This window comes from Lucilia sericata, unplaced genomic scaffold (genome assembly GCF_015586225.1).
Source record: "Lucilia sericata isolate MDLA Ls3-8-SP2 unplaced genomic scaffold, ASM1558622v1 Contig000070F_arrow, whole genome shotgun sequence".
Lineage (NCBI taxonomy): Eukaryota > Metazoa > Arthropoda > Insecta > Diptera > Calliphoridae > Lucilia > Lucilia sericata.
This window is the reverse complement of record NW_023994104.1, coordinates 514,412-540,204: the sequence shown is the minus strand read 5'-3', so window position 1 is coordinate 540,204 and position 25,793 is coordinate 514,412. Positions and strand designations below refer to the sequence as shown.

General features: G+C 31.1%; 1 protein-coding gene across 1 annotated transcript; it reads right to left on the bottom strand.

The window, feature by feature from the left end:
• Positions 1–15,559: 15,559 nt before the first annotated feature.
• LOC119616380 (toll-like receptor 7) lies at positions 15,560–24,000 on the bottom strand. The gene has a single exon (XM_037972738.1). The coding sequence runs from the start codon at positions 23,688–23,690 to the stop codon at positions 19,281–19,283; it is 4,410 nt and encodes a 1,469-aa protein (XP_037828666.1). The 5' UTR covers positions 23,691–24,000; the 3' UTR covers positions 15,560–19,280.
• Positions 24,001–25,793: the final 1,793 nt, after the last annotated feature.

Genomic DNA, 25,793 nt, shown 5'->3' with positions numbered 1-25,793 from the left:
ATTCGGAGCGTTAAAGTATTTTTCTGAAGGGGACCTTAAATGGGGGGTAGGGTCAATTATGAACCGATCCATATACAATTTTACAAAGCGATTTAGGTTCCTATAAAATATGTTCATTTCGAATTTCATCGCTATAGATGCTTCTTTTGGACAGTTATGAGCGTTAAAGTCCTTTTCTGAAGGGGACCTTATATGGGGGGTAGGGTCAATTATAGACCGATCCTTATAAAATTTTACAATGATATAAAGGTTCCTAAAAAATATGTTTATGTCGAATTTCATCGCTATAGATGCTTTTTTTAGTCAGTTATGAGCGTTAATGTCATTTTCTGAGCGGGACCTTATATGGGGGATAGGGTCAATTATGGACCGATTCTTATAAAATTGTATAATGATATTAAGGTTCCAAAAACATATGTTTAAGTAGAATTTCATCGCTATAGCTGCTTTTTTTTGTCAGATATGAGCGTTAATGTCGTTTTCTGAGGGGGACCTTATATGGGGGATAGGGTCAATTATGGACCGATTCTTATAAAATTTTACAGTGATATTAAGGTTCCAAAAAAATATGTATATGTCGAATTTCATCGCTATAGCTGCTTTTTTTAGTCAGTTATGAGCGTTAATGTCATTTTCTGAGGGGGACCTTATATGGGGGATAGGGTCAATTATGGACCGATCGTTATAAAATTTTACAATGATATTAAGATTCCTATAAAATATGTTTATGTTGTATTTCATCGCTATAGCTGCTTTTTTTAATCAGTTATGAGCGTTAATGTCATTTTCTGAGGAGGACCTTATATGGGGGATAGGGTCAATTATAGACCGATCCTTATAAAATTTTACAATGATATTAAGGTTCCTAAAAAATATGTATATGTCGAATTTCATCGCTATGGCTGCTTTTTTTAGTCAGTTATGAGCGTTAAAGTCATTTTCTGAGGGGGACCTTATATGGGGGATAGGGTCAATTATGGACCGATCCTTATAAAATTTTACAATGATATTAAGATTCCTATAAAATATGTTTATGTCGAATTTCATTGCTATAGCTGCTTTTTTAGTCAGTTATGAGCGTTAATGTCATTTTCTGAGGGGGACCTTATATGGGGGATAGGGTCAATTATGGACCGATCCTTATAAAATTTTACAATGATATTAAGATTCCTAAAAAATATGTTTATGTCGAATTTCATCGCTATAGCTGCTTCTTTTAGTCAGTTATGAGCGTTAATGTAATTTTCTGAGGGGGACCTTATATGGGGGCTAGGCGAAATCGTGGACCGATATTGCCCATTTTCAATACCAAACAAACTGCATCAATATAAAATATTTGTGCAAAATTTCAGCTCGCTAGCTGCTTCCGTTTGGACTCTATCGTGTTTTCAACAGACGGACAGACAGACGGACAGACGGACAGACGGACAGACGGACGGACATGGCTAGATCGTCTTAGAATTTAATGAGGATCCAGAATATATATACTTTTATGGGTCTTAGATGAATATTTCGATGTGTTACAAACGGAATGACAAAAACAATATACCCCCCATCTTTTTTGATGGTGGGTATAAAAACTACAGCAGTTTTTCTTACATTTCATTTAATTTTTTTTACAATTTAAGTTTTTTTCGAAAACAATTAAAACCGCACCCCCTTGGGTATATCACATGATATGACATTGATAAGTATGCCAGTGCTATAGCCAACAGCAAAAACGCCACCACCAACTTACCACCTCGTACTCGTACCAAAAAACCACAAAAAAAAACTAAAATGCATACAATTCATTTAAACTGCATTTTTAAAGCTGTAAAGAAAAACAATACTCTCACACACACTGCTTTTATCAATGGTAATGTAAATTAAATTACTTAGATATCAAATAAAAAAAAAAATAATTAAGTAAAAACAACGAAAAAGTACAAGAAAAAAACTTAACCTAAACAACAAGAATTATATGGAGGTCTTCCCCTATTACACACAATTATATTAGAGAATAAAACTAGGGAATTTCATACAACAGATCTGCAAGCGAATGTTGAAGACCCTACAAATACCGTAATACAGTTCTAGTTCAGTTCTAGTTCAGTTCTAGTTCAGTTCTAGTTCAGTTCTAGTTCAGTTCTAGTTCAGTTCTAGTTCAGTTCTAGTTCAGTTCTAGTTCAGTTCTAGTTCAGTTCTAGTCAGTTCTAGTTCAGTTCTAGTTCAGTTCTAGTTCAGTTCTAGTTCAGTTCTAGTTCAGTTCTAGTTCAGTTCTAGTTCAGTTCTAGTTCAGTTCTAGTTCAGTTCTAGTTCAGTTCTAGTTCAGTTCTAGTCAGTTCTAGTTCAGTTCTAGTTCAGGTTCTAGTTCAGTTCTAGTTCAGTTCTAGTTCAGTTCTAGTTCAGTTCTAGTTCAGTTCTAGTTCAGTTCTAGTTCAGTTCTAGTTCAGTTCTAGTTCAGTTCTAGTTCAGTTCTAGTTCAGTTCTAGTTCAGTTCTAGTTCAGTTCTAGTTCAGTTCTAGTTCAGTTCTAGTTCAGTTCTAGTTCAGTTCTAGTTCAGTTCTAGTTCAGTTCTAGTTCAGTTCTAGTTCAGTTCTAGTTCAGTTCTAGTTCAGTTCTAGTTCAGTTCTAGTTCAGTTCTAGTTCAGTTCTAGTTCAGTTCTAGTTCAGTTCTAGTTCAGTTCTAGTTCAGTTCTAGTTCAGTTCTAGTTCAGTTCTAGTTCAGTTCTAGTCAGTTCTAGTTCAGTTCTAGTTCAGTTCTAGTTCAGTCTAGTTCAGTTCTAGTTCAGTTCTAGTTCAGTTCTAGTTCAGTTCTAGTTCAGTTCTAGTTCAGTTTCTAGTTCAGTTCTAGTTCAGTTCTAGTTCAGTTCTAGTTCAGTTCTAGTTCAGTTTCTAGTTCAGTTCTAGTCAGTTCTAGTCAGTTCTAGTTCAGTTCTAGTTCAGTTCTAGTTCAGTTCTAGTTCAGTTCTAGTTCAGTTCTAGTTCAGTTCTAGTTCAGTTTCTAGTTCAGTTCTAGTTCAGTTCTAGTTCAGTTCTAGTCGTTCTAGTTCAGTTCTAGTTCAGTTCTAGTTCAGTTCTAGTTCAGTTCTAGTTCAGTTCTAGTTCAGTTCTAGTTCAGTTCTAGTTCAGTTCTAGTTCAGTTCTAGTTCAGTTCTAGTTCAGTTCTAGTTCAGTTCTAGTTCAGTTCTAGTTCAGTTCTAGTTCAGTTCTAGTTCAGTTCTAGTTCAGTTCTAGTTCAGTTCTAGTTCAGTTCTAGTTCAGTTCTAGTTCAGTTCTAGTTCAGTTCTAGTTCAGTTCTAGTTCAGTTCTAGTTCAGTTCTAGTTCAGTTCTAGTTCAGTTCTAGTTCAGTTCTAGTTCAGTTCTAGTTCAGTTCTAGTTCAGTTCTAGTTCAGTTCTAGTTCAGTTCTAGTTCAGTTCTAGTTCAGTTCTAGTTCGGTTCTAGTTCAGTTCTAGTTCAGTTGTAGGTCAGTTGTAGTTCAGTTCTTGTTCAGTTCTAGTTCAGTTGTAGTTCAGTTGTAGTTCAGTTGTAGTTCAGTTGTAGTTCAGTTGTAGTTCAGTTGTTGTAGTTCAGTTGTAGTTCATTTCTAGTTCAGTTGTAGTTCAGTTCTAGTTCAGTTCTAGTTCAGTTCTAGTTCGGTTCTAGTTTAGTAGTAGTTCAGTTGTAGTTCAGTTCTAGTTCAGTTCTAGATCAGTTCTAGTTCAGTTCTAGTTCAGTTCTAGTTCAGTTCTAGTTCAGTTCTAGTTCAGTTCTAGTTCAGTTCTAGTTCAGTTCTAGTTCAGTTCTAGTTCAGTTCTAGTTCAGTTCTAGTTCAGTTCTAGTTCTAGTTCAGTTCTAGTTCTAGTTCTAGTTCTAGTTCAGTTGTAGTTCAGTTCTAGTTCAGTTCTAGATCAGTTCTAGTTCAGTTCTAGTTCAGTTCTAGTTCAGTTCTAGTTCAGTTCTAGTTCAGTTCTAGTTCAGTTCTAGTTCAGTTCTAGTTCAGTTCTAGTTCAGTTCTAGTTCAGTTCTAGTTCAGTTCTAGTTCAGTTCTAGTTCAGTTCTAGTTCAGTTCTAGTTCAGTTCTAGTTCAGAACTAGTTCAGAACTAGTTCAGTTCTAGTTCAGTACAAGTTCAGTTCCAGTTCACTTAAGTTTCTGTTCTAGTTTAGTACTAACTCCATTATAGTTTAGTTCATTTCTAGATTAATTTGTGCATATTGTAGGGTATTCAAAAACACACGCGTAAATGTTTAGATTCATATCTGGTTTTATAAATTAAAAACATACAACTACTGTTTCTGTCTTTTTGTTCGTTTCATTGAAACAAATTTTCAACTATAAATTAAAAGGGGTAATAGTTGTAGTTCTTAAGTATAAATTAATATCATGTATACAACAGCTATAGTTCTTCTTTTTGTAAAAAATAGAAATTATGTCAATGCTTGTCTTTAACAATTTTTTTTTTGTTCTGTGCACATTTCCTTCACTTTATTGCATTTAATTTTAGTGAAGCAATAGCAAATTAAAATTTTGTAGTTTTTAAGTTGTTGTTTCTTTTATCTAAAATCTTGTAATAAGAAAAAGTTTTTTCACTTCTCTTTTAAACAATCATTCTTTTTTCAAAAGTCTTCCTCTAAAAGTTCTTTGCTTTTCGCTTTCAGTTTTATTATACACTACTTAATTTGTAGATAGTTTTTTACTGTGTTTTGCTGTCAGTGATGTACGCTGTTACTTCGCTTTTCTTAAGACTTTAGTCTAGTTTAAAGTACAAATTTTTATTTGTTACATTAAACTAAGGCGCAAAAAACTACACAAAAAAAGAAATAAAACAAAATTTTTAATTAAAAAGTTCTTCAACAAATTTAAGAGGATTTCTTTATAACATGACTTTTTCTATTGTTTCGGTAAAAAAAAATGCAAAGAAATAAAATAGAAATTGCACAATTTGTATGAAACATTTATATGAGAAAAGCTGAAGCACTACAGGTTAAAATATCACAGATTAAACAATTCATTTTTAAGGTTAAACTCATGTCAGAATTAAATGCACTTAAAATTAAATGGTTTATATTGTTTTAAGAGTAGAGAAAATGTATTGTTGAATACAAACAATAAAATAATTTTATAAGTGAATTAAGGTTTGTTTTTCTAAACTTAAGCTGATTTGTTAAAACCACAGAGCTTAGGCTTAATAAGAAGAAAACAAGGTAAGATAAGCAGGCAAATAAAGTTTGAAATTAAAATAAAATAAATTAAGTTGAGTTGAGTAGAAAGACAACATTCAGTGCAAAAGTTATGACTATACTGAGGAATATAGAAAGTAGTTACGACTATAAACTAGACAGAACAAAAACTGAACTAGAAGTACACAAGAGATGGACCAGAACCGAAATAGAACTGAACTAGAACTGAACAAGAACTGAACTAGAACTGAACTAGAACTGAACTAGAACTGAACTAGAACTGAACTAGAACTGAACTAGAACTGAACTAGAACTGAACTAGAACTGAACTAGAACTGAACTAGAACTGAACTAGAACTGAACTAGAACTGAACTAGAACTGAACTAGAACTGAACTAGAACTGAACTAGAACTGAACTAGAACTGAACTAGAACTGAACTAGAACTGAACTAGAACTAGAACTGAACTAGAACTGAACTAGAACTGAACTAGAACTGAACTAGAACTAAACTAGAACTGAACTAGAACTGAACTAGAACTGAACTAGAACTAAACTAGAACTGAACTAGAACTGAAGTAGAACTGAACTAGAACTGAACTAGAACTAAACTAGAACTGAACTAGAACTGAACTAGAACTAGAACTGAACTAGAACTGAACTAGAACTGAACTACAACTGAACTAGAACTGAACTACAACTGAACTAGAACTGAACTAGAACTGAACTAGAACTGAACTAGAACTGAACTAGAACTGAACTAGAACTGAACTAGAACTGAACTAGAACTGAATTAGAACTGAACTAGAACTGAACTAAAACTGAACTAGAACTGAACAAGAACTGATATAAATCTGTATATAAATTGCCAATTTACATTAAACCTCCTATTCTCCCCCTCTTCTTTCTTTAACGGAAATTTATATTAAACATTTTTAAATAAACTAATTTCTTACAAAATTAAACCTCCACTAAATCATCTCACTTAACATAATCCTCTTGTCGAGTTATTAAAAATTTATTAATATTATAGAAGACTAAGAAAAAATTTATAGACATTTTGTGGTTTATAAAACCACTAATAAACACAAAATGTTAAAAAGAAACGAAAAAACTTGCTCTATGCAAACACACGAAACTAAAAATTTAATATTTTTTTATGTTTTGCTACAAAAAAAAAATAATTTGAAAGCAGCCAAGAGCCGATAAATATTGAGGAAAAAATTAAATAATAATGGTTTTAAGATTATAACTAAAACAAAAATGATTTTAGGTATATACTACATACATATATATAATATGTATGTATAGATACTTATTGATATATATGTATCCATATATTTGTATCTAAAAACCATAAAAAAGTGATTTATTAGTTTATAGTTTAAAGGTATAAATTACAATTTTGGTGATGTTTTTGACAGCATCACTTAAAGATACATCACTTTAAATCTAACAGCTACCTACTATATGATTTAGTATAATTCTTTTTAAAAATTATTAATATTTTTTTAAATATCTAATAGATATTTCAAAATTTATGCAAACAGTGGTTGGTGATTTTTATTTAATTGTTTACATTTAAAATTTTAATTATTAATTTGAATTTCGCCCATAAATTATTCATTTTTATTTTGTTTATTTATTTTCCTAAAAAGATTCTAGTTTTATTCATATTTAGTTGACAGATTTATTAGGTGCAGTTTTAAACACTTTAATTCTTTTCTATTTTTGCATTTTAAATAAGAATCATGACAATATTATGAATTCTTTAAATGCTAATAAAATACATTGTATTATTATTGTTAAGTTCAGAGGTTAAAGTGAATAAAAAAATCGTCAAATTCTTTAAACAAAATATATGTATTTGTTGTGTGTTTATATGTATACAGACAAATAAATACTTTAAGATATACACAGAAATAAATTCAATAAAATTCATTACAACAATGAAAATGAACTGGATGCTTGCACAGGAAAACAAACAAACACATAAATAAACAAATATACAGTGGGTGACAAAGAAACAGGCTGAATATAGTCTATATATAGACTAGACTATAGTCTACACAATAGAATAGACAATATAATGACAATAGACTAGATTATAGACTAGACCACAGACTAGACTGTAGATTATACAACAGACTAGACTGTAGATTAGACTACAGAATAAACTATAGACTAGACTATATACTAGACTATAGACTAGATATAGACTAGATTATAGACTAGACTACAGACTAGACTATAGACTAGATATAGACTAGACTATAGACTAGAATATAGACTAGACTATAGACTAGACTATAGACTAGACCATAGACTAGACTATAGGCTAGACTATAGACTAGACTATAGGCTAGACTATAGGCTAGACTATAGACTAGACAATAGACTAGACTATAGACTAGACTATAGACTAGACTATAGACTAGACTATAGACTAGACTATAGACTAGACTATAGACTAGACTATAGACTAGACTATAGACTAGACTATAGACTAGACTATAGACTAGACTATAGACTAGACTATAGACTAGACTATAGACTAGACTATAGACTAGACTATAGACTAGACTATAGACTAGACTATAGACTAGACTATAGACTAGACTATAGACTAGACTATAGACTAGACTATGACTATAGACTAGACTATAGACTAGACTATAGACTAGACTATAGACTAGACTATAGACTAGACTATAAGACTAGACTATAGACTAGACTAGTAGACTAGACTATAGACTAGACTATAGACTAGACTATAGACTAGACTATAGACTAGACTATAGACTAGACTATAGACTAGACTATAGAACTAGACTATAGACTAGACTATAGACTAGACTATAGACTAGACTATAGACTAGACTATAGACTAGACTATAGACTAGGACTATAGACTAGACTGTAGACTAGACTATAGACTAGATACAGACTAGGTAGACTAGACTATAGACTAGACTATAGACTAGACTATAGACTAGACTATAGACTAGACTATAGACTAGACTATAGACTAGACTATAGACTAGACTATAGACTAGACTATAGACTAGACTATAGACTAGACTATAGACTAGACTATAGACTAGACTATAGACTAGACTATAGACTAGACTATAGACTAGACTATAGACTAGACTATAGACTAGACAGACTAGACTATAGACTAGACTATAGACTAGACTATAGACTAGACTATAGACTAGACTATAGACTAGACTATAGACTAGACTATAGACTAGACTATAGACTAGACTATAGACTAGACTATAGACTAGACTATAGACTAGACTATAGACTAGACTATAGACTAGACTATAGACTAGACTATAGACTAGACTATAGACTAGACTATAGACTAGACTATAGACTAGACTATAGACTAGACTATAGACTAGACTATAGACTAGACTATAGACTAGACTATAGACTAGACTATAGACTAGACTATAGACTAGACTATAGACTAGACTATAGACTAGACTATAGACTAGACTAGACTAGACTATAGACTAGACTATAGACTAGACTATAGACTAGACTATAGACTAGACTATAGACTAGACTATAGACTAGACTATAGACTAGACTATAGACTAGACTATAGACTAGACTATAGACTAGACTATAGACTAGACTATAGACTAGACTATAGACTAGACTATAGACTAGACTATAGACTAGACTATAGACTAGACTATAGACTAGACTATAGACTAGACTATAGACTAGACTATAGACTAGACTATAGACTAGACTATAGACTAGACTATAGACTAGACTATAGACTAGACTATAGACTAGACTATAGACTAGACTATAGACTAGACTATAGACTAGACTATAGACTAGACTATAGACTAGACTATAGACTAGACTATAGACTAGACTATAGACTAGACTATAGACTAGACTATAGACTAGACTATAGACTAGACTATAGACTAGACTATAGACTAGACTATAGACTAGACTATAGACTAGACTATAGACTAGACTATAGACTAGACTATAGACTAGACTATAGACTAGACTATAGACTATAGACTAGACTATAGACTACTAGACTACTATAGACTAGACTATAGACTAGACTATAGACTAGACTATAGACTATAGACTAGACTATAGACTAGACTATAGACTAGACTATAGACTAGACTATAGACTAGACTATAGACTAGACTATAGACTATATGCTAGACTACAGTCTTAATTTCAAATTCGATATCTTTTAATTCTGTTTAGAGTTGCAGCAGTTTTTGAAAAAAATAGGTAGTTGTTCTACTAGGCGTATGATTAATATTGATTTCTTATTTAATTTGGAACTTGACTATAACTTTTGTAATAGTTAACAGGTTTGTAAAAAAAGTCACAGTTGATAAAACAGAAGAATTATTCTCTAATTTCTTATAATTTTATGACAGTTTTTTGTCACTAACTGTATATTAAGTGCATTTGAAAATAAGGTGTGTGCGTGGGTTCTCTACTTAAAGCGGCTTTATAATAAATATAAAAGAATTTTTCAGTAATTTTTTGTTTAATTTTTTTTATGATATTTAAAAGCTTTCTTTCTTTATTTTGCATTTAATTCCTTTTTTTCGTTTTTTTGGACAAAAAAATTTAACACAAAAAATAACAATTCATTGTGTGTAGGCTTTATAAAAACGTGACAAAAAGTTGATTTTTCTCATATGCAACCATCCATCTTCAGCATTTATTGTCAACATATAAAAAAATTATATGTGATTTTTTTCATAAGCTGTTCCATCCTCCCTCTCTGCTTTTTTGCTTCTTTTATTATGTGTTTATAAAGAGAATCATTTTGTTTTCTATATATGAATACAATTTTATGTGATTTTTTTTATGTAGAATTTTTGTGCATATTTTCCCTTTTAAAAAAGAATTCTCATTTATAGCAAAATGTTATAAAAATCTATAATATAATTGCAAAATATTTATTTATTTTTGTTTTTTTTTAAGACTTTTGAAAATCTGTGAAAAAAATTTTGTGATTTTTTCTATATTTGTTTTTAATATAGTTAAAGTTTGATATTATTATTTATTTGTATAAATTTATTGCCAAATGTGTTTCGTTTTTTGCAGTTGTAGAGTTTTTATTTACATATTTATTTTTTTAAAAATATTTTTTTATACTTTGTTGATTTTTATTAAATGTTATTTAAAATATATTTACTTTAAGTGCAAAGAAGACACACATGTGGTTTGTTTTTAATGATAATTTATGGCAAAAGTTTTAAAAATTTTATATAAACTTTTAATTGTTTAACAAGGACACATTATTTTACATATTTCTATAAAAATAATTGCAAAATAAAGAAATTTCTATAAACAAATTGTTATCATGAAAGTTTATAACTTTGTTTAGTCCTTAGCAGTGATCAACATAAAAAGAGAAGTACTGTAAATATAGCATAAACCAGCGACACACAAAAAGCTCTCTTGCATTCATGTATAGATAAACAAAATTAGCCAGAGAGCTAACTTTTTGCTCTGCTTTGTTTAGTTCTTATCTCTTACTTTAGACCCAATAAAAGTTTTATGTGAAATAAATTTTTGGATTAAAAAAGAAGTTTATCATAAACTTATTTGTCAAAAATGTTAAACTTTTTTTAACATTTTTATAGAACTAATGCCATACGATCCCAGGATGCAATGATTACCAGCCACTTACCTATTAAATATAAAAAAGCTTTGCAACTTTTTAACGATATTACTTACATTCCTACAAATATTTTGCAGAAAATCAGGATTCAATTCAATGTAGAGATTAACTGCAATATACTAACCTTTGACCTATAATACTCTAAATTGTATTGATCCTTTTGAAATAACTCTAGAAACAGTAGAGATATTAAGAAGTTAAATAATAACTGAACAAATTGGCTAAAATTTCAAATGACTCATTTCATAAACTTTTACTTAGATCTTTTTGCTGGCGAAGAGGCGATATTGGTCCAATTTATTTTATCTTTTATGTTTTAAATTATTGCTACTATATCAATGATTTCATATAACTAGTACATAAATACATATGTATATTGTACATACATATGTATCTCCCTTTAACCATTAATTTTGTTTTATTTAAAAACACAACTAAATTAAATTACCTCTAATCGATCTCATCAATCAATTAACAAATAAATCACTTAAAACGACTTAGTATTTTTATTAATTTGGCCTTAAAAAAAATTGATGAGAAACTAAATGGTTTTAGACAAATTTTTAGAGAAAAATTTTGTGAAGAATGGAATTTTTAGTGAAACATTTATGGACTATATAGGATTTCTAAGGGTCTAAAATATAAACTAAAGTCTGAACTATAGTATCGACTATAGACTGGCTTATAGTATAGGCCAGAGACTAGACAGTAGGCTATATACTGGACGATAATATGTAACATAGAATAGGCTATAGAATGGACTATAGCATAGACTATAGACCAGACTGGACTATAGTATAGACTATAGTATAGACTATAGATTGGACTACAGTGTATATTATAAAGTGAACTATAGTATAGACTGCAGACTGGACTATAGTATAGAATATAGACTAGACTATAGTGTGGACTATAAACTGGACTATAGTATAGACTATAGACTAGACTATATTATAGTATGGACTGTGCAATAGTATAGACTATAGACTGGACTGTAGTATTACCCATAGACTGGTATATAGTCTTGACTATAAAGTGAACTACAGCATAACTAGCTATTGACTTTATTTAGACTGGACCATAGCCTATACAATAGACTGGATTATAATGTATACTATAAAATAGACTACAGTATAGACTATAGACTGGACTATAGTGTAGACTATAAACTAAACTATAGTATAGTATAGACCATAGACTGGATTATAGTATAGAGTATAAACTGAGCTATAGTATAGACTATAGACTGGGCTATAGTATAGACTAGAGACTGGGCTATAGTATAGACTATAGACTGGGCTATAGTATAGACTATGGACTGGGTTATAGTATATACTATAGACTGGGTTTTAGTATGAACTGTAGACTGGTTTAGACTATAAATTTGACTATAGACTGGAGTATAGTATATACTATAGACTGGGCTATAGTATGGACTGTAGAATAGCATAGACTATAGATTGGACTATAGTATTCCCTATAGACCGGACTATAGTTTACACTATAGATTGTACTATAGACTGGGGTATAGTATAGACTATAGACTGTGCTATAGTGTAGACTACTGACTGGGATATAGTATAGACTATAGACTGGACTATAGTCTACGGTACAGATTGGGCTATGGTACAGACTATAGTATTGCATATACATTGAACTATAGTATTTCCTATAGACTGGTCTATAGTCTAGACTATAAAGTGAACTACATCATAGACTATTGACTTTGTTTGAGTGGACCATAGCTTAGACTATAGACTGGACTATAATGAAAACTATAAACTAGACTTCAGTATAGACTATAGACTGGACTATAGTGTAGACTATAAACTAAACTATAGTATAGACTATAGGCTGGATTATAGTTTAGAGTATAGACTGGGTTATAGGATAGACTATAGACTAGGCTATAGTATAGACTACAGACTAGACTGGGCTATAGTATGGACTGTACAATAGCATAGACTATAGATTAGACTATAAGTATTCCCTAAAGACTGGACTATAGTTTAGACTATAGATTGTACTATAGACTGGGCTATAGTATAGAATACAGACTGGGATATAGTATAGACTGGACTATACTATAGACTATAAACTGTACTATAGTATAGACATTAGTGTGGACTATAGTATAGACTATAGACTGAGTTATAGTACAGAGTATAGACTGGGCTATGGTATAGACTATAGACTGGACTATAGTCTAGGGTATAGATTGGACACTGGTATAGACTATAGTATTGCATATACACTGAACTATAGTATACAGTATATATACAGACTATGGACTACAGACTATATTATAGATTGTAATCGTGACTATATATGGTATAGATATATAATAATGTATAGTTTGGATCTAATCTTAACCTTAACTAAGTTTACCTTATAATTTACCTTATTCTTCAGCATTTCTCCAGTTCCTATTACCATATTCTTTTCTCAATAAAAACTCATTTCATTTAATATTTTTTAAAATATTTATTTTTCTCTTTAGAATTTTATCATTTCATTTCTTTTTCCTTAATATTTAGTTTCTTTTTTTTCATTTTCTTAAACCAAATTAAAAATTAAAATAAAAAAATATATAATATTTTTATATATGTATATAGAAAAAATAATAAAACAAAATTATAACTAATTAATAATAAATAAAAAGAATTTTAATTTTAATATTATAAAATTTACAATAATTTTTTTGTTGGTTTTAAATTTAATAATAATTTTTTTTCAGTTTTATATATATTTTTTTATTAAATTTTGTTTTTATAAAAAAAGTCAGTAGAGGAAGTTTGTTTGTAGAATTTTGTTTATAATTATTATTATTATTTTTTTTAAATATAATACACATTTACAAAATTAATTTTAGTTTTTATAGAGTTGTTTCATTTTGTGGGGGTTTTTTGGTTGTTAAAAAGGGAAATTTTAAATGAGTAGAGTGTAAAAAGAAGGAATTATGTAAAGGGATAAAATGATCAAAATAAGATGGAGAGTATCATTATCACTAATTACAATTAAGTGAGAAATCACTAATCACTAATCATGCTCTTCCCGTTTAGAATTGTTATTTAGTTTTAAAGCAGTGATACACAAAGAGCTCTCTTGTTTACTCTCCTGCACTCACACTTGTATGAAAGACAAGCAAAACCAGTTTTCTGCTTGTTTTGTCTGCTTCTAACAATAATGTTAGAGAGCAAGAGAGCTTTTTGCCGATACCAGCTTGAAAGTAAAATTTTTAAAAATAATTAATATTTAAAGAGAGAAAATACTTCTTTTATAAGTAATAAGTGAGGTGACTTTCATTTAGTTGTGTTTACAAGACTTTGTTGACACAACTAAATAATATGTTGAGTAATTATTTAAGCATTAATTTAAACTGTTTACATTTGTATACAAAAATTTGAGGTAAACAACTTTTTTTGTGTTATTTTTATTTTGTTATAAGAGATTAATTGGGTTTTTTTACATTTTAATAAAGAAAGAAGGACTTTGAGAAAGAAAATAAATGCAGGCATTTTTTTGCTTAATATGTTTTATTATATCAGAGTAAGATTTCTCTTATATTTATACTGGGAGTATATGGCTTGTAATTTTTTTAAATATTGTTTTTTTTTTTAATTTTTATAAGTTTATTAGTTTAATACTTAGGCAGTAGTTTGTCAAAAAAAAAAAATCATTTTCATGTTTTTTTTTTCTTGCAAATATGTATATATGACAGTGTTTCTTTTTTTATATTTTTAATAGTTTCAGTTTATAGGGTTTTTGTTATAAATAATTAAATTAAAATAAATATTTACAATAAACTTGTTGTTACTTTTTCGTTTAATTTTTTGTTTTAAATTTTTTAATGCATTTTTTTTACTTTTTGTTTATAAAGTGTTTATTTGTATGTGTTTAAAATATATATTTTAAATAGTCTTTGTTTGTGTTAGTGTGTTTTTAAATTTAATACATTTTTTTCTCTTCTTGTTATTTATATTGTATGTAGAGTGTGGAAAAAAATATATATAAGATAATACATACATTATTTTTACTTGCTTTTTTTTGTTGTTATTTTTTTATTATTATTATAAATTTACATATCCTAAATTCTAGTCACTGGGGTTAAGTAGTGTTTTTTTGTCTCTCTTTAGTTGCAGCTGTGTGTTTTTGTTTTAAATTTAAAGCAGCCCGTATAATTCTTTTTTTGTATGAGATTTCAGTTTTATTTTTTTTTTCTTTTCATATATTTTATAAGTTTGTCATAAAAAAACTCCAAAGGAAAATGTTAATAATGGAAAAATGTTGAGGGTTTGAAGTGAATAGAATTATTTTCAGGAAAAAGAGTGCATTTTCTGAAAATATTTTTCAAAATATTTAATCACATTGCTTAAGTTGTAAGCTATAATATTAGGCAATTGTATAGAGGAAATTGCTTCTTAGCAAAATCGAAGCCATTCCTTTATCATCGTAGAATATTTATGAAAAGTGTTGAGCCCTTCAGCTCCTTTTGTTAGTAGCCTATAGTATTTTAAACAAACAGACAGACAGATAAACCAACAAATAGATGAACGAACAGGAAGACTGAATGATAGACAGACAAAAAGACAGACAGACAGACAGACAGGTAGGCAGGCAGACAGACAGACAGACAGACAGACAGACAGACAGACAGACAGACAGACAGACAGACAGACAGACAGACAGACAGACAGACAGACAGACAGACAGACGGACAGACAGACAGACAGACAGACAGACGGACAGTGCGGCTGGCAGGCAGACAAACAGATGGATGGACTGACGGATGAACATAGAAAGAAAGACTGAATGATAGACAAACAGGCTGAATGATAGACAGATAGACAGAAAGACAGACAGACAAAAAGATAGATGGATGAACATACATGTCTAGATCGCCTTAGAAATTATAACAATAATATATATATCCTTGAAGATTTGTGACTTTTTTTTTGGAAATTCTTTCCATGTTGCCATTACTGAATCCACAGCTATCCAAAATTTGGTTGTGGCAACTACATAGTTGAATTGTTTAACCAATATATTTCATTGTCATAAAAATACTGTTTTCTCTGCGAGCCTATGGAAGGAAGAGTTCACAGTATCGACTTCACAGTTTTCGTAGTAAGTAAAAAGGATAAAAATGTTGAAACAATTTAAAAAAAATCTACAAGGTACTCCATAGGTACTTAAAACTATATCTTCCGTATTCATATACAAAGTCATTCCGAACTAATTTGAGAGGAACTAGTTCTTACGGAGAGTTGAAAATAGATTTATATTGTCTTTTTTAGAAGTGCTTAAATTATTCAATTAATTTCATGTCGAAACCCAGAGACTAAAATATACTTTTAGCAGCGCTGACTCAAAATTTCTGTATCACATCAGATTTTGTAGATATCGTGTCATAAAGATTGGAAAAAGAGCACCAAAAGAACTTTATTTCAAAAAAAAAAAATTGTTGTGTTATATGAGAGACCAATCTGTCGTATTTAAAATAATGTTTTTTTCGATTTAATGGACACGATATCTCGAAAACCTATTCAACGCATCTCAATCCTTTAGAAAAGTATACTTTGGTTTCCGGTTTAAAAATGTGTTGAAATGTGTTATCTAAAACTGTAGATTCTTATTCTCACATTATAAAATTAACTTTAAACAACTGTTCACATTCGCGAACACTTATCCAACTGTTGCAAATATCTGAAGTTGCTTTAAATTTTCAAGTTTTGCATCGTTTGATCCTTAGTAGTCTTTGTAATGCACAAATGTAGTCAGTCGATGCTATAGTAATCTAGTGGGGAAACATTAATTATAATAGATTGTAAAAAAAGTTTACTCGCGAATAATTTATTTGAATTGATAAACATTCGTATTTACTATTTCTATGTGAGGCATTATTGTTCATAAACTAATACACAAAAGAGTTGCTTGAATAAAATTCAAGCATATTTTCTGGGAATATATATTTGCATAAAATCGTATGTATATGAGATAAGTTCTGTGAATATTTGCGAACCTTTTTCTAAAGTTCGTTTATGAGATGATTCTTTTTAAGTAGTGTTTATTAGATGAAGTATGAAATTTTTTTCTAAACGGTATTAAAAACGAAAACTAGTAAGTAAGAACAGTCGAATATGGTCCACCATGATAGCATTTTAAACATATATTAAACCAGCTCTGTGAATATTTGCGAATCTTTTTCCAAAGTTAACTTGTGAGATGTTTTTTTCAAAAATTATTTGAGTAATGTTTCCTACATGAAAAAAGAAAACTGATAAAGAAGTATAGTTGGACATGGTCGAATATATACAACTCTACAGCAGTTATATGATTTTTATACCATTCCTATATATAAGAAACCTGCTCAACGAATATTTGCGAATATTTCTCGAAAGTTGGTTTGTGAGACGCTTTTTTCAAAAATTATGTGAATAGTGTTTCCTAGATGAACTAATCTATAGAATTTCCTTTTTAACGATATCAAAAAAAAAAAAAAAAAGAAAACTGGTTGGAACATATGAAACCCTACAGCAGTTAGATGCTTTTTATACCATTAATACATATAAGAAACTAAATCTGCAAATATTTACGAATCTTCTTTCAAAGTTGGTTTGTGAGACGCTTTTTTTCAAAAATTATTTGAATATGGTTTTCTAGATGAACTAATCTATGGAATTTCCCTTTTAATATTATTAGAAAAAGGAAAACTTGTAAAAAAGAGTAGTCGGATATAGTCGACTATATGAAACCCTACAGCAGTTATATGTTTTTTTTATGTCAGCATTTATAATATTCCTCATATTCATGAATGACTCGCTTTACATTTATGAGTGAGAATTTGTATACATACAGGGGAGTAGATTAAGTTATACCCGTCCGTCAGTCTGTTTATTTATAGAATTTAAAATCAGTAAAATTGGTCCATAAATAATGATAATATGGGTAAATAATAAATAATATGGGTAATATGGGTAAAAATTTTTGTCATTACACATTTTATTTTCTTTTTATACACAAAAAGTTAACGTCTGAAAACTAAACGTTAATTTGAAAACTATCGTCTGAAAACTACATGCTTTTATTGTTCTGTTTTTATTCTGTCACAGCTAACAACTAATATCAGGAATGGAACTAATTTTTGAACAAAATTTGTTAAAAATAAATAAAATTTACAAAAATTTTAAAAAAGTATAAAAATTTTCAAAATTTAAAAAAATAACAATTTTATAAAGAATCGATTTTAAATATTTTCAAGAAGATATCTGATATCTGTAGTTAGATTACAAGCAGTCGAAGGGACAGACAGACGGACGGACAGACAGACAGACATACATAGCTAAACCGACACAGAAATTGAATCCGAATAGATTAATATACGACTCAATTCATATTTTAAAGTAACTTGTAATACCACCCCTACATAGGGGTGTAGGGTACAAAAAAGCTAGCAAAGTTAACAAGAAACCGGTTCCAAAATAATTTTGTCATCATGAAATTAATCAGATTATACAACTTTCAATGTTAAACTATTTTTCCTTAAAAAATTTTTCAACACATTCTTTAAAAAGTGATCAAAGCAATCAGAGGAAAATTAAATAATTTAAATTGTTAAAATTAAACTAATGCTCATAAAATTAACATCTAAATCAGAACATAAAAATCTAAAAACTCAAAAAACTTTCAAATAAATTCTATAGCTAAAAGTCGAAAAAAATCTAGCACAACTAACCTTTTTCTTGACAAGGATCCTCAAAATACAAACAAACAACTTCAAACTTCAAGCACTCCTTTTTTTCCAACAGAAAAATAAATAAACACTCATTTTCATTTTTGTTTAATTTTTCAACTATTTACATTTTCCTTTTACAGAATTTTTTTTATTATTCTTTATTCATAATTTTTCATCAGTATCGTTATTCATTTACACTTTTTTCATTCATTTTATTAATTATAATTTTGTTTTATCACTTTCGTACTAAATAATATAAAAAATAATAATAATAAAAATACAACTTAAATATAAACTTAAAAATTATAAGGAAATTATTATAAAAATAAACAGGAACCAGTCCTTATAAATATATAAATACAAAATAAAAACGCATACACTCTCAGTCGTTTATTAATATTTTAACTCTCTTTTGCTCTTCGTTTCTTGCTTTATACTCTTTTGTTAGGAAAATTTACACAATTTGTTTGTTTGGGGTAACTAAACTTAAGCAAACATTTAAAAATTATTTAATTTATTATTAAAATTTATTTTTGCAGTTCTAATCAGTACGTTTTTGTTGTTGTTGTTGGGTTTTCTTTAAAAAAAAGTATTTTTTTTGTTTGTGTTAGTAAAAATTATTATTAATTTTTTTTTTGTTTATTTTGCACTATGACTATAAAATGTGTTTGTATGTGTGTTGGTTTAGTTAGAGAAAAAATTACACTAAATAGGCCTGCACATGTGGTCCTTGTTGTTGACCAGGCTGTATTGTTTGGTTGTTGCTACTACTACTGCTGCTGCTGGAGCCGTTAGGGTTGGCTGTAGCTTGAGGCTGCAAGGTTTGAGCGGCGCCCGGATGTTGTAGCTGTGGATCTATAGCACTAAGGGCACGTTGTTTTTGATTTGCTTGAGGTCGCCAGGTTTGCGACATATTTGCTAAATGTTGCTGCTGTTGTTGGTGTTGCTGCTGCTGTTGCAGCTGGTGAGGGTGTATATTGCGATGCAGACTATTTATGCCCACAGCACCAGTAACTGCCGAAGGTGAAGGTGGTGCTGGTGGCATCATTAACATTTGCTCATTATCCAGCGTTGAGTAGTCCGAATCAATGCTGGAGTATATATGCTCTGAGGGAGGCCTTTGCACATAACCCGCTGTGGTTACAGCTTGATGATGATAATACTGGGGCACTGCCTGCTGCACAGCATTTGGATGTAGATGTGAACTATTGCTGGGATGATGTAAAGTACTGGAGTGTTGTTCTCCTCTTCTTTGGGGTCGGGGAGAAGGAGTGGCTGTAGTGGCAGAGGAGTAGTTTTGTTCACCTTCTCCCTCAGGGCAATAGGCAGGTGGTGGGGCAGGTCTATATAAAATACCAGGACTGGCAGGCTGTTTAATACGTTCATGGTTATGATCCAAAGTATAGTTGTTGCCCGTGCGATAGTCAACAGGCAGAGCATAGCGCAGTTTCTCCCAAAAGTGGCGATCACTGCGTCTTATGCGTTGTACAGCTGAAGTCTTCAAATAAGGCAAAAGTTCTATATCATTTTCGGCCTCAAACACTGCCTCAGGTTCTTCTATAACCACCAGTTTTTGAGGTCTTCCTCGGAGAGCGTCATGTAAGGCCCTTCTCAGTTCACATCTTGACCATTCGGTTTGCAGGAAATTTCTGGTAAGTAAAATAACCACTCGTCGAGATACTCTAGAGGCTTCTAAGATTTGATAATGAGTAGCATCATGTGATAGATCTCTGTGCTGCAAACATATGCGCAAAGGAGGTCTTCCGGTTTCCAGCTCAGCCACTAAATACTGACTCACAAACTCTGAATCCTTGGCAGAGTGTAGCAGTATGGCATCGTACAATTTTTCAGATTCTTCACAACGTGGTCCAAAAACTCTAACACCATAGTGAGCAAATAGCCAGATACGTAAAGACTCACGGAAAACAAAGATAATAATGACCACTATAAGCAGGAAAACTAAAGCTAAGGCTGCAGCCAGCAGAGGAATGTAAGTCTTTGGTATGCCATGTTGCAGCATAGAACCACCAGCATAATAATCACTGCAGGCGGCTGTAACATTAAAATCCAATTCACGTTTACGATTGCCGGAGGCTAAACTGCCCACACCACCACTAGCACTACCCAAAGTAGAGGCATATATGCCAGAGGTTTCTTCCATACAGTAGATATCCTGGGAATCTTGCACAATGACAGCATTGTCGGCCACATATGAAGTAAGTTCTTGCAAAAATTTACAACGACACGACCAATGATTGCGACCCAAAGCAATGTTACGTAAAGCTTTGAACTGAGGCAGCTGTAATTGCCAAATGGGCAGAGTAACCAAACGATTGCCATCCAAACGTAAAACCTCCAAAGACTGCAAAGGAGCTAAGGTGGCATTTTCTATAGAGGTCAACAGGTTGTTGTGCAGATATAACTCTTTCAAGGCGGATAAATGTTCGAATTCATAACCCTGCAAGGTTTGCATTAAATTATCTTCTAAATGTAAAACCTGCAAGGATATCAAACCAGCAAAGGTTCTATTCTGTATACTGGCCACACGACTGGCATTAACATACAAAGATTTCAGGTTTTTGCGGCCTATAAAAGCATGATTTTTCAGCACTGGGAAGTTATTGCCATCCAAATACACCACACTGGAATCCATGGGTACTCTTCTGGGTAATTCCATAGTTTGTTGGCCACCACAGTCAACCACATTGGTGGACCATATCTGATCATGATAACAGGTGCAATTGTTGGGACAAGTCATTTCACAATCACAGGCATCAAAGTCACAGCAGTGGCACAAGGCAAAGCAATGCGAATCGTAGCGACACAGGAAATCTTGAGGTTTCAAAGTACCCAACGAGCGCACAGGAGCTCCTCTAGCATGAGGCATAACACATTCTATATTGGCTAAATCCATAACACGAGGATGTTGCCGGGTAGTTAAGTTATTAATACGCTGCAGCCAATCCATGGTGCAATCACACTCAAAAGGATTGCCTCCCAAGTAAAACTCAGGCAATTGCTTTAAGGGACCCACTGGAGCCACCCTCAATTGTTGTAGTTGTAATTTAGACATGGCATTAGCATATAAGTCAACTCTGGCCAGATTCACTTTATCCACAAATGTATTAGGATGGATGGTGTTAATGAGATTGTTATTGATGAAGAGTAGCTCGATAGTATTGGGTATAGACATAGGACCTATTTCCGTAATACGATTATGACTAGCATCCAAAGTTTTAACACGTATTTCCTCTTGTAGTTTGTAATAATTGCCCAAGGCCTCTATATAATTGCCATGAATATCCAGCCACTTAAGATTAGAAGGTATGAAGGCATAATCAAACCAAACCAAATGATTCTCTGACAGATTTAACCACAGCAAAGACATTAAGGTAGCAAACACACCATTAATATCCGATAAGAAATTACGATCCAAACGTATGGCCTCTAGCTCATAATTCTTATCAAACGAGCCACGTTCTATGCTTTGTATACGATTCTTGGCCAAATTTAAAACACTTAAACGGGAAAGATCAGCAAACATGCCCACTGAGACATTGCCGATTTGATTGTCAATCAAACGTAAACCGGTTAGTTGATGCAGATTCTTGAAACTATCATTATCGATAGTGCGTATTTGATTTTCACCCAAATCCAAGGTGCGTAACATCGATAGATCCTGTATAGCTTTGGGCACCTCATTCAATTGATTAGAGCTCAAATCAAGTTCTTTTAAATCCGAGCAATTTTTGAATATATTAGGTTCAATAACACTAATCAAGTTATTGTTTAAAGTCAATTTGGATAAAATATATAAACCATTGAACAGTTTATCATCCAAAGTATGTAGACGATTCTCAGCCAGATTGAGAGTATGTAAATTATATAAAGGCAGGAAGGAGTTTTCTTCTATATGGCCTATAGAGTTGTTGCGTAGATTGAGATTTTGCAGGAAATACAACTCCTTAAAAGTGCGATAGTCTATACGTGTTAAGGCATTATGGGCCAAATTCAATTCTATCAGCCTTATCAAGCCAGCAAAAGTGGTATTGTCTATGTGATTAGAGGTCAATTGGTTGCCTGACAAATCCACCACCAGCAATTGCTCTAAACGATGAAATAATCCTTTGGGTAGTTCATATAGCTCATTATTTTTTAAATGGATTTCACGTAATTCCTTGGAACCAGCAAATAAACCTTCAGGCAAGGTCTCTAAATGGTTATTGCTTAAATTAACAATACGCAAAGAGGACAAACCCGCCAAGGCTTCACCAGACAACTCCGAGATGTTATTATGCTGCAGATTAAGTTGTTGTAAACGTCTCAATCTTGAGATACCCCAAGATTCCGTTATGGATCTCAATTCATTAAAACTGGCATCTAAAATCTGTAATTCACTGCCACCATTACAATTCATATCAGCAAAACCCAAATTTTCAGCAGCTCTAAAGCGGTTATGGGTCAAATTCAATATTTGTAAATTACCCACTGGACATAAGAAGCCCAAGGGTAAGGCTCTCAAATTATTATCCGCCAATTCTAGCTCCGTTAGCTGCTTTAGGCCATTTAAAGAATCGGGAAATAATTCCAAAGTTTTGCTAGGACCCCATTCTGAATTGTGGGTATTTATGCTTAATGTCTTGACCGTATTCAGACCCTCAAAAGCATTATTGGGCAATTGCAATAGTTTACAAGAAACCAGTTTCAATTCATCCAATGTCTGCAGGCGAGCAAAGGCCGCTTGTGGCAGTTGTGATTCAAATAAATACAAATCACTGCATTTTATCTCCAGCTGGCTAAAACCATCAGCACCTTGTAAATCCAATGCCAACGAACGTTCGATCAAACGTAAATTACATTTAACTGATGTGGTACCATTGTATTGCCAGGAACATTGATTCGTAGAGGCTGGCTGTGTGGTGGCGGCCAACTGTTGTTGAACGGATGTGGCAGTGGCCAAAGCGGCTACTTGAGCTAAATTTGTGGCTTTAACTGTATAGTATCCAAATTGCAGAAAAAGCAGTATAAACAAATAACTCCATAAATGATGAAATGCAAAATGCTGTTGTTGTTGTAGTTGTCTCAAATGCATTTTCATAAATTTGAGCATTTTAGCAAAATTTTGCTTTTCTTTTTTTTTTTTTTTTTTGGAGGGGGTTTAAGGAGAGGCGGGAGTTTGATTTTTTAGTTTAAATAGTTTTCATAAGTAGTTTAGTTTTTTTTTTGGTTTAAAGTTTTTTTCACTTTTTTTAGGTTGATTGGTTTTTTATTAGGTGTTTTGTAGTAAACAACATGTTTTTATACTTTTTTCAAATTTTGTTTTCAATTTTAGATTTTTGTTATTTTATTTCACATTTTTGTTGCAATTTTATATTCTTTTTAATTTTTTTAAAAATTCCACTCTTTTTTCAATTATGTTGTTTTTTCTAACAACTTCTTTTTCTCAAAATTTCTTATTTTTCTTAAGTAATTTTTTTCTATTTCCAAAAAATTTTCATTCACAAAATTTCGTTCTTTTCGTTTTTTTCCTTCGTTTTTCACTTGTTTAAATTTTCCTTCTTTTTTTCATACGTTTTGGTTTAAGGAAAAAATGGATTTTTTTCTTTTATATATTTTCTTTCGTTTTTATATCATGTATGTGTGTGTGTGTATGTTTATTTGTATGTTTTCACGTTTTTTGTATTGTATAGAGTTTTAGTTTTTGATAGAAAACAAAAAACCGATTTTTTCAATATATTGAAAATGTATGAGAAAAATTGCCCGTCATTACACGTCCGTTCTTTTAGATGCTCGGACTCGAACTGATTTGTAAAAATTTCAAACATCAAATATGCCATGAATTTGTGTTCCTATAATACTTGCAACAGCCATATACTTCGTTTCTACAACATAGAGAAAACAACAAGAACAACACACATAAATATTTACACTCGTTGTACAATACAAGAAAATAAAAGTATAATAAAGAAACGAGAGTAATAACTAAAGTAGAGAAAACACACTCAACCAAACCCTTAATAAAAGAGAGGCGAAAAGTTTCTGCTCTCTAAAGTAAAAAAAAGAGAGTGAAATTAAAACATCATAAAGCAATAACAAAAGTAATAATAAATACAACTTCTATAACAAGCATTTTAAAAGAATACGTTCCCTGACAGAAGATTATTCCTTAGAACCTTTCCCTTTTCCTTCAACTTATATATTTGACTCCTACAATTACTTAAACTCTAATATATTATAGTCCTTTTTAAGTTTTTCCTATTATATACACTAGCGCCACCTTGCGTTATTTTCTGGAACTTCCCTACACATTTATATCCTTTAAAACTCAAAATTACTACCACCTCCACTTTAGCTCTCTGATTCTCTCCACATAATAGCCACAAATCCTGCCGCTAAAACTCAAAAGGCGCTGCAAATCCTTTATATTAACATTCTCTTCAAAAAAGAGCCGCATAAAAAAACTCTTGTTAAGTTCTCTTACTTACTCTTTATTTTTACAAATTACTCTCTTTGAGTGTAATATCTATAATTGAGTTTTAGCGTTAATTAAAAGAGTTTTGAACTTCTATTTATGTGTGTCTTTTTAATGAAGTGTATAATAATATTTTTCAAAAAAAAAAATGTTAATTTGTTGGGGGGGTTTTCTTCTATTTTCTGTTCAATGACAGACATTTTTGATAAAAGAGTTTTTTTTTCAAGAACAGAAGAATTATAAAAGAAATTTCCTCAAAATCTGGAAATTATGAAAAATAAAGTTTCTGATAACAATCGCATACCGATTAGCATGATACTCAATAAAAGGCCCCATGGAAGCTCTTAAATATGGGAAATATAGAAAAAGGAAAAAATATTTTATAAAAAATTTTACTTTTGGAGGAAAAAATCTTCTTTAGTAAAAAATTAACAGAACTAGAACAGAACTAGTACAGAACCTAGAACAGAACTAGAACAGATACTAGAACAGCTAGAACGATCTAGACAGAAACTAGACAGAACTAGATAACTACAGAACTAGAACAGAACTAGAACAGAACTATAACAGAACTAGAACAGAACTAGAACTAGAACCGATAGAACAGAACTAGCACAGAACTAGAACACGAACTAGAACAGGAATGCTAGAACAGAACTAGAACAGAACTAGAACAGAACTAGAACAGAACTAGAACAGAACTAGAACAGAACTAGAACAGAACTAGAACAGAACTAGAAC